At 28.9% G+C, this 14,154-nt stretch overlaps 1 protein-coding gene across 1 annotated transcript in view; it reads right to left on the bottom strand.

The window, feature by feature from the left end:
* The window catches only part of sws (patatin like phospholipase domain containing sws), a 164,726-nt gene that overhangs the window by 29,467 nt on the left and 121,105 nt on the right, over positions 1-14,154 (bottom strand). The window contains exons 29-30 of the mRNA XM_067288448.1: positions 520-636; positions 336-452 (exon numbers count right to left, since the gene is read on the bottom strand). Coding sequence (XP_067144549.1) covers positions 336-452; positions 520-636 — 234 coding nt within the window. The remainder of the gene's footprint in view (positions 1-335; positions 453-519; positions 637-14,154) is intronic.

Below are 14,154 nucleotides of genomic sequence, written 5' to 3'. Positions count from 1 at the left end.
TTACAACTCAAAATTCCAAATTATATTTAATAAAAGCTTTAATAAAAATAAAATATACAATAAAAATTATTAGTAATATTTTATCATCATTAATAATATTATTATTAATTAAATTAAGAATAGAGCATTTAAAATGAATTTTAAGTAGAATAAAGCAAAGCATTTTAAAAGCAAAATTTTTTTATAGAAAAATCTTTATTTTAGAAATAAATGAATTTTCTTTAAATTAGTAAGTAAAAAAACAAATTAACTTACTACTTTTAAAAATAAATTTATTTAAGAACAGTCCTACCAGTACAAAAAGATAGACAGACAGACCCCAGAGCTTTGTGTACCTGGCAAATTGTTGACATAACAGCCGTCCACTAGCAAATGCCCATCCAAGGGGTCACACATGGGAGGTAAAGGTCCTGAATAGGTCATGCTGGCCCTTACATATCTCCACAGGCCGCCTGGTAGAGAAGTAGCCAAGGTGGACCTGTGGTCAGTAAGTAATAACAACCAACTATTTCTACTAACCTGGAAGATTATTTACGTAGCCACCATCCAGCAATAGATGTCCATCCAGTGGATCACATAAAGGTGGCATGTAGCCTGATAAGGACATACTTGCACGGATGTATCGCCACAATGATCCTGAAAACCATATACACAACAACCGTAACCAGAAATGAAACTGGCTGTATAGAGACTCGGCAATTTCGGGTGCAAATATTTTCCACTTTAACATATTGATCACTATCGTAATTTCCGAGGTATATTCCTTATAGCGCTAAATTTTTAATTTTTAAGATTAATTAAAGTGGTCGTTAAGTTTTAAAAAGCTTAGTATAGCTTTCTGAAACTTAGCTTTTGATCAAATAATTTTGCACATTTAAATTTAAGCAAATGTCATGTACTTTAACTTCAAAGCATATGTAATTCTTGTATAGGAATTCTTAATACGCAAGATTTCAATAATCAATATGCTAATACTTAGAATAAATTATATTAACTACCAAATATATTGTTAGCTTTTGTAAAATATTTAAAAATTTTATTTGCAATAATGTCTAAGAAAATTAAATGAATAAAATAAACATTCTATTAGTAAACTCTTCATAAAACCAAAATATCTAAGTTAAATTTTATTGCAAATCTTAGTAAGACAACACTTAAATATTACCATGCAATAATAAAATCGAACAAAAATCTTACTCTAGAACACTAAAATGTTATAATGCCATTAATCACCAATAAGCTTCTTAAAACTAACTTATAAACAAATCGAACCCATACACCAGAAAAAATAATTACTAAAATCGCTAAACACGTTTGACTGCCGAGACATTTAGTGTATAAGGAAATAAATCTCTCTCGGTAGTCAAATGTGTTTAGTGACTATTTTAGTAACTAACGTACTTATATTTAAAATGCTAATTATATTTTTTCTTGGAAATATTCTAAACTTACGAATAAATTAAGAAGAAACAAAATTTGCTTACGGCTTCTAAAAGTTAGATTTATTGTTGGCTAAAACAATATTCGTAATTAATTTAATCTACTACAACTTCAATTTGAATTACAGTTAAAATAATAACTAATTATTATAGAGTAATATATTCTACTAATGTATTTAATTGTTGTTTCAAATACATATTTTTTTATTATTAGTTTAAAAATTTTATTCCTCAAGTTTACAGTTTGATTGTGTAATTCAAATTGTCAGTAATGCTATTTATTCAAGAATTTTACATAAAAATATAGAATTAATTATTTAATCAAGGTGAACAAAACCAATTTCCAGCAGAAAGACTTCTCATAATATTTTTCTGGAAGTTGGTTTCGTTTACCTTGTTTTTTAAGTATACACAGTTTTGTGTCTTTATTATTATTATTATAATAAGGCAATTCTAATTCTCTTTAAGAAAGGAAGAATGACCTCCCAAAAATCAACACACTTGAATGGAAGAATCTGTTTTAGTATTATTACTGTTTTAATTGTTGGATATCAAAAAAATTTTGAATTTAGTTGCTGGCTAGCACTTTCAATAATCACTTTTTTTTAAAATAAGAAATACAAAAAATAGGTTCTTTCACATACTTTAATCATTTCATGGGTTTCAACCAAACAAAAAACTTCATGTGCACTTTATTTTGCAATAAATTTGAAAATATTAATTAGACTGAAATTTTATTTTAAATGCAAGAAAATTCCTGAATTTGTGGATTACAGAACAAACATTTCGCACTAATGCATAAAAACTTTCAAAAAGCTTACAAACTGCTTTTCAAAATTATGAGCTATTGTATGAAAACAATTACCCTCTATATAAAATTTTTTAGCATAACAACAACAGTATTCATTAAAGACAAAAATCACAAATATAAATAAATATAGCAGAAGCAAATCATTAACATCAATGTAAAAAAATGAAGGCATAAAAATTTCAAAATATTTCGAGGTTTTGTTAGATATTAAAATTACACTATTTTTAAAGCCAAACACCAACCAAATGCCGAAATTCTATCGGGCTAGATACGACTAAGAATTTCGGCATTCGGTCGGCGTTTGGCTCGTAGTATATCGGGTCCGGCGATGTTGTTTATATACACTTTTTAAAATTTTTTACACGGCATATTTTTATTCGTAAGTTAAAGCATATATCAAAAAACTTCTCTAATCAATTAGCTTCCTGTTTTTAATGCACAATTTAAATATTTCAATCTATTGAAAGTAGATGAAATTTAATAATGCTGTTTTCTAACTACAAAAGCAATAATCGTGCCATAAATAGTGACGTTTTATTCAAAATAGAGCATTTGAGCATATTTGATAGACCATCTTTAGGCCATCAAACTGATCTTAATACAACAGTTTGATGCCCTAAAGCAGTGGTTCTCAAAGCGGGTGCCGCAAGTACGCCGCAAAACTTTTAAATAATTAAATTAAAATTACTTAAAATAATGGAATTAAAGTATTAAATTAAATAAATAATTAAAACAATTATAAAAAATGAATATTGTTTTTTTCTACTAATCTTGTTACGTCGCCACTTGTCTCGGTGACTCGGTAATTGGCGATACGTAAATACTAGAAAAAAAAACAAACTAGTTGTCTGTTCTTCTGTTCCTGCAGCGAGTAGAAATGCAATATAAATGCGTCGAATGCAGTAATTGTTTTTATTATTGTTATATGTTCAGACAATAACGAAAAAGCATCGTATAAAAATATTTTTCTTCTTTACAACAAGAAAAAATAAATTATTAACTTGTAATTAAATTTTATAATAAATTATTGAAGTTGATTATGTCGTTCAATATCGTGAATAATTTTTTCATTAAAAAAAGAAAACGTGAAGATTCTAATGATCAAGAAGTGGTTACTGGTAGCAAAGCTAAGGAATCAATTAGCGCTAGTAAATCATCAATAATTGAGAGCTCATTTTATCACCAGATACCTTTATAATAATAACTTTTGTTTTGAATGTTTTTGTGTTGTTTGGAAATAAACTTACTTTGAAAAAAAATAAAAGTTTTTTAAAGACTTTTCATCCTTCATATCTTTACTAGCCATAAAAAAGCAAAAAATAAAAAATAGGGGTGCAGTGAATTTTGTTTAGTAATTTCAGTGTGCCACCAGACAAAAAAGTTTGAGAAACACTGCCCTAAAGCATTGGTTCTCAAACTTTTTCGATCCACCGCCCCCTTTGTTCCATAAAGTTATACCCAACGCCCCCTAACCCATCAGATACCCCAACTTTTACCTTTGGTCACCGTTCAGTACCCTGCCACCAGCACCCCCCTAGATTTACTCACCGCCCACAGGGGGCGATATCACCCACTTTGATAACCCCTGCCCTAAAAGTGATGTTTTCAAATTTATTTGAAAATATCACTGTGGTGTAATTATTCCATTATTATTAAAAGTATTAATATCTTAAAATAATCTTGTGTCTATGTTATTCCTAGTAAATTTTTGAACTTCGACTGCTCGAGAATATGACGACGTTTCCAGTCGTTAATAATTCCGAAAAAGTTTTCGTACGTCTAATATTCAGAGTTGTTTTGAAAGGAATCGTCTATTCTGTAACCGAACAATTTATTTGCAATTTATCAATACTTAATTTCCCAATTCTTCCTTTCTTTTTTAATTATTATTCAATTCAATTCTTTATTGTTTGAACCTTAGTTTGTTACAAGGGGGTTACGTAAAGCTGAAGTTAGTGCAACATAATAAGTTAATATATTAATTTATTGTAAGATATTACAAAATTAAATACACACAGTGATATACAAAACTGAAGTTAGAATTTAACAAATGAATGTAATAGCCTAGTGCAAGGTTATATAAAGTAAAATATACGATAATTGTCGTTTTTTGAAAAACGCAATATATTGATTATTTCTTTCCAGGATTTAAGTCTTATCAAATACTTCTTCCTGCTTGCTTCAAATATTATACATTGAAAGAATACATGTTCCCAAGTTTCATACTCTTGCATAGTACAATTACTACAAAATTTCTCAGGATTTATTATTATTAGACTACCATTGTGTGTCAAAATATAATTTTGACCACATCACATTTGCAGTATTGAACGTTTTACATGATAGTTTATGTCCATTAACAAATAATCCTCACACAAAGGTTGTTTTAACACAATATAATTGAAAAGGCTTCTTTTTTTTCCAGTAAAGACCAGTCTTCTTGTAAGGTTCGTTCACAGCACACTTATAATTAACATTTGATAGCTTTTGATTAAATGAGGATCTTGAGACAACCAAAGGAAAGAAAAACAGTGTTTATCTAGCAAATTTTTCAATGCCAATGACCAATTATATGTAGAATTATCCATTGTTGAACACAATTTACACAGTTTATTATATGCTAATTTAACATAACTTTTATCTAGTTTCAAAAGTCTAATCCATGGAGATGGTACATAAGTCTAAGATGGCACAAACGGATGGATCCATTGTGGAATGGGACGAAGCCAGAATTGTTGCACCAATACGTTCGCCAACTCGTGTTAACATTAGAAAAGTGCAAAATCTATAAATCTAGCCTGACTAGAAAATGTTTGAATCATAAGGATGCCACAATTTTACCTTCAGCATGGGAATATGTAATCAAAAAGAACTCTTAATTTAATGCAGAATATGCAGTCGATGCAAAATCCCTATGTTGTTATGCTTACATTCGTATTTATTTCATTGTATATTATTTCATTATTTATTTTGATTAGTTCAATTTCAGTATTTAATGGACTAGTTACATAGTTTATATATTATATATTTTGAATTTAATGTAATGTTTGAAACGCTTTGAATTCAAATTCCTTGGCAATTTGACAAAAACAGTTCTTTTAGAACTATTGTAAAAGTTTGGGTAGCATCGATAACCTGACGACCCCTCGAGTGGGTTGAAAATATTTGTTCAACATAATAAACAAAGTCTCTCGGCAATAAGGCGTGTTTGATATACAATATTCAGAGTCTGAGTATAGATTAAAGTTAAATAAGAGCTATATTTAGTGATTGGAGTATTGACCATCTTTGCTTTTTAAAATCTTATTATAAAAATTTACAATAATATTTTGTATTATGTTTTATTTAAAAACAAAAATTACTTTTTAAGTTAGAAGTTTGATCTAAGTTCATTTTTTTTTAAATTTTCAACTCAATTCAAAGCATTTTTGTTGTTGTTGTATGCAGTTTCCAGCAAACTTTAATAAATTTTTTCTATTTGTGAAAATTTCTACATAATTCAAAAGGTAATTTTTAATATAGATCTTACACAGCATTATTATGATTTTGGAGGTTGCAGAACATATTAAATTACTTTAAAAAATAAAAAACAAATTCTATTCTGGGACTTCCCGGATCCCAGGAAACAGTTCACTTTTATCCCGAAATCCCGGGACAAGGAAAAGACCGGGAAATGAGAAACATACTCCCAGTATACGTAATTTGAGACAATCCGTAAAGGCTGATTATTAAAAAACCATCTCTCTCTGGGTGATCATCTGCCACCCTTCTTAAATACCATTACTTTTATTTTATAAACATTAATAGTTAATCCATAGTCTCGGCAAAATTTCTCCAGAATTGCAATTTTACTTTGTAACATTTGTGGGATATCGGCACGAATTAGTGTCGTCGGCATACATTACGTGTAACTCGACTCAATCGGAGAAAGAAATCCCAGGTAAGTTAGATTTAGCAAGTCGAATTATCAGACCATTAATGTACAAATTAAAAAGCAATGGGCTCAGAATTTCACCCTGCAGAATTCCAATGTCAAATACAAATGAATCAGTTTTTGGCTAATATTTTTACTCTTGCAGTAGCTTTGGTGTATATATATATATCAATTATAAGGCTAAGAAACTGTTTATTCATGCCCATTCTTTTTAGTAGAGACCATAAAACTTCGTGATTAACGATATCAAAAGCAGATCTAAAGTCTACAAAAAACAGCATAAAGTTTTTTTCTGCAATTTTAATTGTACCAATGCATTTAATACAAATATTTGACCCCAACACGATTGGCCGGATTGAAAACCTGCTTGCTCCCGACACAAAATACCATATTTAAGAATCAAGTCTTCTAATCTTTTATTTAATAAAGACATAAATAGTTTACCGATTACAGGAACCAACGATATGGGTCGATAATTTTTTGGATCGTAAACATTGCCATTTTTAAAATAAAAAACACCTTTAACGATCCAGCAATAAAGATTTAATGCGATAGTAACGTTTTCGACTATTTTAAATAGCCACCTTCAGTTAAACGAACTCAAACAAAAAGAATGTATAAAATAGAATACAAGCAATACAAACATTCAAAGGTTCAAAATAAATAATCATCTAAAAACACCGGGTTGTAATTACTAACTCATCCAAAAACCTTTTACCGGTGAAAGTCTACTCAAAGTCCCTCTGAGTAGACTTTCACCGGTAAAAGGTTTTTGGATAAGTTAGTGGTTCAAAATAAATTCCAAAGCAAAAATGCCGTTGTGTATTAGCATTAAGACGCGCATGCGCTAACAATAGTAGTAATAATATTAAAACACAACAAAAAATATTGCCGTAAACACTATTACGTTACAAGGTAACCATCGTGCGTTATGGTAAAATGATTTCCATGCAGTGGATAAACCATCTGCATCTCTGTGGTTAATACAACCAGTGTTAATGTGGGCCTTGTAGATTTCTAGCTTTTCCAGATGTTTCAGCGCTTGTTTGTTGTTCGTGGCCCTAATGATAGAAGCTTTCTCCCAATGCACGTTGACATCCTGATGTGATCTCTTAAGGGTATAGCATATACTCCCATCTTAGAATTTTGGTTTTCTTTTTTCTTGTCGTTTCTTAATATTCCATATACCGTAGGATTACGTCGATACAACAATGTTAAGTTATTATTTCTGGTGATTTTCTTAACCAACGTGTGCAAGAAAGGTAAATAATTGAGAACCACCTTTCTTTCTTGATCCATAGGAGGATGCTGTCGATTTTTTGGCTCCGAAATTTAGCGAAATTGCCATTTTTATATATTGGAATAATCAAAGATTCAATCCATTTTTCCGGGAAGTAAAATCTCTCTTAGTAGGTTTAGAAACTTACAATGTTGTAAGAAGAGAGTTTTCTGAAAAACATTTTAAGTATTCTGTTCTAATGAAATCGATTCCACACGAGGTACCAGATTTAAAACGATTAATAGCTCCTTTTAGCTCCTCCAATGTAAAATCTGTAAAATATTCCGTTTCTATTAGAAAAACTTTATACGCATCTACTGACAATTGTTCACCATTGATAAATAAAAATGTTCTTTGGAGAATTTAGCAGCATAAAAATTGAACCATCTTTCCAAGGGAATTCTCAAATTATAACTTGGACTTTTACATTTAAAGCTATTAATTGTTTGCCAAAATATTGTAGAGTTGTAGGATGTTAACAATCCTTTAAGTTTCAAAAGTATGACTTTTTCTTTTGACATAATACTTATATTTTGTATAAAAGCTATTTAAAAGAATATAAAGTGTCATCTGTACTTGCGTTTTTTGCATTCTTAGTTTCCGCAATTTTCTCTCGATAATCAGTCTTTTTGTATTTGGTTTAAATTTTCCAACTCTGAAAGCATGTTTAATATTCACATCTGCAATCTTTAAATTATTGTTTAAAACTTTTTGAACCTTAACTAAACAATCGTCCATTTTATCATTATCTTCTAAACAATGAGATTACCATGTTGTTCTTTCTTTATCTTCTAGTCTCATTAACTCTTTGTGGAGATTACTGCATATTATATATCTTTCTGTATTTAATTTGGCATTTTTAACAGTCTTTTTCTCTATCGGCTTCGAGAGCAGAGAGTCGAGTGTCAACATCTACTAATGCCGTAATACGGGGTGGGGCATAAGTGACGCCCTTTTTAATTTCTATTAGTTTCTACTGCAAAAATTGAAAATCAAAATAATGTTTACTTTCAACAGGATGGAGGACCACCCCATTATGGGTTAAGAGTTCAGGAATGGTTAAATCAAAATTTTGAGGAGAGATGGATAGAATGACGAGGACCTATTGATCGGCCATCACGGTCACCAGACCTAACACCATTGCCTCGTTTTTTGTGCGGTGTATTGAAGGATCAGGTTTACAGCCTCAAACCAAAAACAATTTCTGAATTAAAACAAGTAATTGCAGAGAAATTTTCTGCAATTACCCTGGAAATGTGTCGAAAAGTTTGTAGAAGTGTTGCTAGTAGAGTTCAGCATTGTATTCAATATGAAGGGGAACATCGAGCATGTCCATTAATATTAAATCATTGTATTTTTGTTGTTGTATTTTTTATTCTTGTATTTATGTAATTTTTGTTCAATAAAATTTAAAAATTTTTTAAAATTTCAAAAAGGCATTCTATCTAATAGAATATTCTATCAATATGCCCCACCCTGTATATTCTCAACCCACACTTGCATTCTATCTAAATGTTTTAAAAGTACTTTTAGTTTACTATTTGAAGAAGCTTGCAATTTTTACAGAAGTCAAATTCCCTCTTCGACATTAATCTCCCGTTCGACACTTACATAAGACAAGATCGACCGTTCCGTCGATTCACCCGAGAGATTTTCCTCGCTTCCGATTCATTTTCGTACATTTCGTGGCAATCCGTCTCGAGACGGTGGCAAAAAGTTTCTTTTCCGAGCCCGAAACGCTGACATTTTTCAAAGAAAAAGCAAAAATCAGTCAAATCACTAGAGCAAAAATTTTCACACAGGCAACCACGAGTGTTGGACGGCACTCTCCTTTTTAATTATTAAGAATAATTGCAAATCTGAACATGCATAAAGTCAATTCTTCCGACTTATATCAGAATTTGTTATTTTCATCTCTAAGACATTTCAAATATTAGGGCAATTTAGTGTTCTAGAGTGCTTATGTTAATAAATATAATATAATAATATAATGAAGTAAATCTTAAAATAACCAGTCTAAAATTAGTTTTTATAAGACTAAAAACTAGTTTATTCGAGTACTTAAAGTTTGAATTAAATTTCAGAATTTAAAAGAATTAACACTAAACTAATTAAATAAATTCTATTAGATGACACAATACGTTTTAACAGAATATTTGTTAATTCTTTTAAAATTGTAACATTCAAACAGCAAAATAATTTACTTTCTTATTTTTAAAGCTAAGAGCAGAGTAACAGTATTATTGACTTGATATAAATAAAATTCCATCACATGATTGTAAACAGTTATATCTTGTGAATCACTGCATTTGTAATGTCTTGCCTTCCTCAGTATATTTAACTCAAACTTCAGGAAGAAATCATTTCAAGATAATTTTTTCATAATGAAAGTTTATCTACATTATTTACAAGAAATTTAATGAAATTTTTATCATCCTTATATTCTTCAATTATAAACAAAAGAAAAAATAATCATATGAAAATGTTATAATCCTATTTGATATTAAACTGATATTATTTTTAAAAAAACTTAATATTTATATGTAAAAGTCTAATATTTATACCCGTATGTTTATTTTAAACTGTATCTGCTTTTCAAATTAATTGTAAACAAAATGTTATCAAAATTAGTTTTTTGTATATTACAATATTAACCATAAAATTTAAGTAATATAAATTTGTCATTTTCAAAATATAATAAAAGTTACTACCTAATATAAGTTCCAGTAATACTTCACTAGACAAAAATTTGGATGCAGTAAATATTCTGATTTAACTTCAAATTGAAAAAAAAAAAAAAAAAATTTGAAAGATTTGAGATTAAGAATACTTTGCCATAATTAGTGACTTCGTATTTGAATGAACCCTTTAGGGAAAGGAGTCGACACAATATTTAAGTTTCGTCAATCAAAAAACTTAATCGAGGAAACTTAAATATTGTGTCGACTCCTTTCCCTAAAGGGTTCGTTCAAATACGAAGTCGCCAATTTTAAATCCTTTTCGCGAGTATCTACGTCGTCCCGTTTCGTCGCCAATTTTTAGACGTCCCCCACACTAACGTCGTAGTTGATCTACCACCCCAATATTAAAATAAAGCTTTTTTGTAAAAACAGATTTAAAATACATTATTTGTATTTTGTACTAAGGCCAGGCTAATTAAAAAACACAAAATTCACTGATTTACTATACAAGTCTGATGACATTTTACTATAACTACAATTAATATATGCTCCAGTTTATCTTTCAGTGGTATCTTTAAACCTTTACAGATACAGTTTAGTTGTTGCCATTATCTTTTCATATTAAAAGTTCTACTAGAGTACTTCTAATAGAGCATATTTAGTAGTGTTTCTACTAAACTGCAACTATTAAATAAGCAAGAACTTGCCATATGATCACCGATCAAAATATTTCTGGCTAATGATTTTGGTAATAAAAATTATTTCAAATTAAGATTTTCAAAAAATTTTCCTATCGTCACGCCAACGTCTCTCCCCTACCCCGTAACAAAATTTTTACGTATCCCCTCCCCGGTACAGATATCGTATTTAAACAATCGGTCGGACTAACAATCTCCGAAAAAATTTACCAGAGCAACACAGAAGTTTGCCTCCTTGAAACAAAGATAAACTTACTTGAGAAACAATACTTCTACTTGTGTGTGTTTTAAGCATTGCATAATTCTGACAAATTTGAACTGCAAATTTTGAATAGCAGAATTTAGAATTCAAATTTGTCAGATAAACAATTATTAAATGCATTACATACATTTAAGTTTTATTTTTTATGAAAGCATGCATGGATTTTACTACAAATTTTTTAAGTTTTGTAGTTTGAAGCATGATTGAGAAATTCATAGAATAAAATTTAGAGAAAGTATTTGGCAACAAACACAAAACACTTAGCACAAAACAAAGGAAAAAAGATGTATTTATTATAATAAGACAATGTTATTATGTTTATGGTAATTAGATTTTTAAAATGGAGAAAATTATAGAAGCAGCAATGAATAAATATCTGAATTAAAATTATTATTATTATTGGTTATATTCAATATGTATGAAGAATATGCACACCTTTAGTTATTAGCCTACATCCATCATCATCTATATTTGAGGCCAAAAGGATAGAGAATTACTATGTACTTACTACGGTCTTTATACTAATGTTTAAAAAAGTAAACATTTTGTAAAACATTACAGGGCAATAACAAATAATTCATTAATTTGCCAAACAATTGCCAGATTGAATTGGGCTACTAAAATTGTTACTAAACTAGAGCTTTAGGATGTTTATATACGATTCAATAATTTTTATTACAAGATATACTATAATTTATTGGTAAAATTAAAATAATTTAAAAAGGAAAAAAAAATCATTAGAGTCCAGAATAGGATGCTAATATTCAAATCATTCTAGATACACATGTACTGTACAATATACTAACATATACAGTTATTATCTGCTAGCATATTATACTGGTAATTAATTTAGTACCCACGACAATCCTGGACTGTTTATTGGAACCTTATATGGTGTTCTTGATTAGCCATAATTTTTATATAATTGTCTCAACAGGATACGGAATATTACAAATTCGATTGTTCTAAATACCAAACATTAACAATTTTGCCAAAATCATTGTGCCAATTAAGATATCTTATGGCTCAATAATTTGTAACTAAGCTGATATGTTGGTATTTGTTAGAGAATTGGTAAGTTAATTAAAAATTTGGGTTTTTATTCAAAAATAATTCCATTTTATGCACATTAAAATTATAAAAATAGCCTTTTTTGCTCGAGTTCCTTTTCTGGTGTGAATATAATTAAAACAGAAAACCATTTAAGAACTATTTGAAATTTTGCATTAAAAATTTATGAGTTTAAGATAACTTGCTTGTCGTTATACATCTAAATCAGAAAGTACAGTGGGTGATCGGTCAACGAACGTAATCCGTTCCAAGACTGTTCGCTATCCGAATTGTTCGTTAACCGATTATCAATTTACCGTAGGTTTTAATGGGAATTTAATTCATTCTGGAGACTGCAAAAAATAAAAAATACACTTTCTTACTATGTTTATTTATATGTAATAATAAAAATACATATATATCACAGTCTTGCATTTTTATTAGTCATGTTTTTTCCATTTGAGGGGGTTAAAGAATCTGTCTAATGAGGATTGCTTCTCTCTTCTTCAGGATTTTTCAGAATTAATTAATAGCATTGTAACTATAGAAATTCCCAAGTCTCAACCTGGTTTGGATGCCATTCTAAAACTGTCGTTCTGACATCCTTCCACTTCAAAAGATGTTTAATAGTAGATATCAGCATTTTTTTTCCCCTGAAAAACAGGATTAAACATATCTCGCAAATACTATAAAAATATTGTTTCTGTCAGAAAAATAAAAGGCTGGAATTACAAGGGAAAGTTTCAAAGTTCGGAGGAATACTATCCGATCGGTATATACCGGGTCGAGCGTCGACGTCTCCCGCGTTCCGAAAAGTTTGTTACCCGAAGACGAGGGAAGACCGATCGGTATTGCTTATTTTACGTTGCTTCTACTCGTGTTTGTTCTGCGAGGTGTTCGTCGTCCGAACGTAAAAATCTTGTGCAAAAGTGTTTGTTATCCGATTTGTTTGTTAACCGATCACCCACCGTATTAAATTATTTTTAAGCTTGTGTTCATCCATTAAATGAAACATCAAAATTTATTTATTTACTCATACTGGAGATTCATCAAATTATTAGTATAAAAAGTTGAGTAAAACAAGCAAGTCAATGTCAGACTATTTGTTTTTCAATAATTTACAGCACTTTAAAAAATTAGATAAATTTTGCAAAGTTTGAAAATATCATTTTATTTTCTTTGAAAAAATATTTAAAGTTTCAAAATTATATTAAAGGTAATTAAATTTTTATTTTTTAAGAAATTTGTTTTATTTTAGATTAATTATTTTACTTCAACCATTCCAACTTCAGCAAAAATTCTTTAATTCTAAGAACGTTTTCAAACGCATTAAGCGTCCATCTTCAGTTACTTCTTTAAATTAAATATGAAATTCGAACAAATATCTTTAATTCTAAGAACGTTTTCAAACTCATATTTAATTTAAAGAAGTAACTGAAGATGGACGCTTAATGCGTTTGAAAACGTTCTCAGAATTAAAGAATTTTTGCTGAAGTTGGAATGGTTGATTATTTTATTTTATTTTACTTTGTAACAAAATTTTAATTTTACTTTCCGTCCATTATTTTCTATTTTATATTGTTTGGATATTTGTCAATAAAATTGAATTGAAATTAAAACAATCTTTCTGAATGCTAAGATTTAGAAAAAAAAGTTTTTTTTAGGATAATCCATATAACAAATTTGTAACAAATGTTGAAAAAATAAACCTTTTTTAAAGTAACTTTTGTAATATATTAATTAATAAAGATCTACAATTCTACTTACAATACATAAAGACCTTACATACTTGTTGGCATTAGATATTTATACAAAATACTTTAAAATTTAAAATGTTTCCAAATCTTAATATAATTTACACTAATATTTTAAACTTTTAAATAATCCAATATTTAACTATAACTAAAATTTTTAACAGGGTTATCGAAGTAATTTTTAACTATAGTTACATATTAATTTTTTTAGGATAAACAACACGAAGCATGCATACTACATCACTA

Source organism: Centruroides vittatus, unplaced genomic scaffold, assembly GCF_030686945.1.
Source record: "Centruroides vittatus isolate TY-2023 unplaced genomic scaffold, ASM3068694v2 scaffold_861, whole genome shotgun sequence".
NCBI classification, from domain to species: domain Eukaryota; kingdom Metazoa; phylum Arthropoda; class Arachnida; order Scorpiones; family Buthidae; genus Centruroides; species Centruroides vittatus.
This window is presented reverse-complemented; position numbering and strand designations above follow the sequence as displayed.